General features: G+C 59.3%; 1 protein-coding gene across 1 annotated transcript in view; it reads right to left on the reverse strand.

Annotated features, from left to right (window-relative positions):
* Positions 1 to 45: 45 nt before the first annotated feature.
* EMH_0037410 (uncharacterized protein) overlaps positions 46 to 322 on the reverse strand; it is a gene marked incomplete at both ends in the record, with an annotated part of 3,556 nt that continues 3,279 nt past the window's right edge. Inside the window, 2 exons of the mRNA XM_013495177.1 lie at positions 46 to 162; positions 296 to 320. Coding sequence (XP_013350631.1) covers positions 46 to 162; positions 296 to 320 — 142 coding nt within the window. The remainder of the gene's footprint in view (positions 163 to 295; positions 321 to 322) is intronic.

A 322-nucleotide genomic window follows, 5' to 3' on the forward strand; every position in this document is an offset into this window, starting at 1 on the left:
GGCAGCAGCAGCAGCCACTGCTGACCCTCCTGCAAGCGCAGTGCTTTATGCTGCTGATGCTGTTGCTGCTGTTGCTGCTGCTACTAATTGTCGTGTTGCTGCTGCTGCTGTTGCTGCTCTTGCTGCTGCTGCTGCAGCACAACAGGCGGCAGCAACCCTCGCCTAGGAGAAAAGAGACAAAAGAGAGCAGCAGCAGGCGTGTCTTCTTTCCTGCTGCTGTATCCCACCCGCTGCTGCTGCTGCTGCTGCTGTTGCTGCTGCTGCTGCTGCTGCTGCTGCTGCTGCTCCCCCTCACTGTCGTCAGAAGAGGACCTGGAGCTGG

The sequence above is a fragment of the Eimeria mitis genome, genomic scaffold (assembly GCF_000499745.2).
Source record: "Eimeria mitis Houghton genomic scaffold, Emh_scaff1458, whole genome shotgun sequence".
In the NCBI taxonomy this organism is placed as follows: Eukaryota; Apicomplexa; class Conoidasida; order Eucoccidiorida; family Eimeriidae; genus Eimeria; species Eimeria mitis.